This window comes from Anneissia japonica, unplaced genomic scaffold (genome assembly GCF_011630105.1).
Source record: "Anneissia japonica isolate Jap-2015-1 unplaced genomic scaffold, ASM1163010v1 scaffold23428_len1027_cov188, whole genome shotgun sequence".
In the NCBI taxonomy this organism is placed as follows: Eukaryota; Metazoa; Echinodermata; class Crinoidea; order Comatulida; family Comatulidae; genus Anneissia; species Anneissia japonica.
Window position 1 is genome coordinate 1 of NW_022753286.1, and position 1,020 is coordinate 1,020.

General features: G+C 38.5%; 1 protein-coding gene across 1 annotated transcript; it reads right to left on the reverse strand.

The window, feature by feature from the left end:
* Positions 1–50: 50 nt before the first annotated feature.
* Positions 51–554, reverse strand: LOC117122818 (the record flags this gene model as incomplete). Its single annotated transcript, XM_033268575.1, has 1 exon — positions 51–554. A coding segment is annotated over exon 1 (504 nt), but the record flags the coding sequence as incomplete, so codon positions are not given.
* Positions 555–1,020: the final 466 nt, after the last annotated feature.

The following is a 1,020-nucleotide window of genomic DNA, read 5'->3' on the forward strand; positions in this document are numbered from 1 at the left end:
TGTAGTGTCCCATTTGCATATTGCCATGACAATGTGATACGAGGACTGACTTTTTCAGAAAAGCATGAGAGGAGAATTTGTTCTCCTTGCACAACACTATCAGATGATGACCGACATAAAGGATACATAGATGCTGGTATCTCAAGGACAGTGATTGTAGCCACATCTGACCGGGCTATTACCTGACCTGACGTTCCATTTTTCGTCACATAGCAAGAATATTCACCAGAATCGCTTCTGATGATATCTTCAATTTTAAGATTACTCAACATCAACGACTTAGTTATCACATAGTGTATAGAAAATCGACCTCGAATAAAACGATCCGTCTCGGGATTAATAATTTCGCCAAATTTCTGCCATGATATTGTACCAGTTGTGGGTAACGTACCCGTGTAGCTGGCGACACATGAAAGTTTAGTGCTCTGTCCTTCAACAATTTTGGTGTTGCTTGGCGATTCAACGAACACGAGATTTGCCGGAGAAACAAAAGTAATTTGCAAAAGAATTGCATACACGTTGAGGGAGATCATCTCTGCTAAAGTATATGACATTACATCAAATAAATGAAATTCTACTGTTTGTGACTATAAAGATTCTGCTGTACCAGTAAAATTGAAATTAGTCCACCAGAAATACGGATTTGAAGCACCAAAGTTGGACATAATTGCAACAAAACGTTTTTTTTTTTATGAATATATATAGTTAAATTTTATATCTACAACATACAAAAAGTTTACCAAAATATACCCACGGGAAAGGTGATTTTTATAGCAAAGAAAACCGAACTATTTCACTGGGCTTATACGCCGTGCCTAGGATGTGTGTGCTGTGCCTTGGTTACGAAGCGCTTTAATTTGATTTGCCGCTGACGCTTTTGATTGGTTAACATACCTTCAACAGTCGGCGCGTACTCATTTACGCAACACACGTACGTACGTACGTACGCAAGTATGCAAGTTCGTACGTACGTCACGTCTCAGAATGTAAACACGGAAATTGTTAGATATTATAACCTCT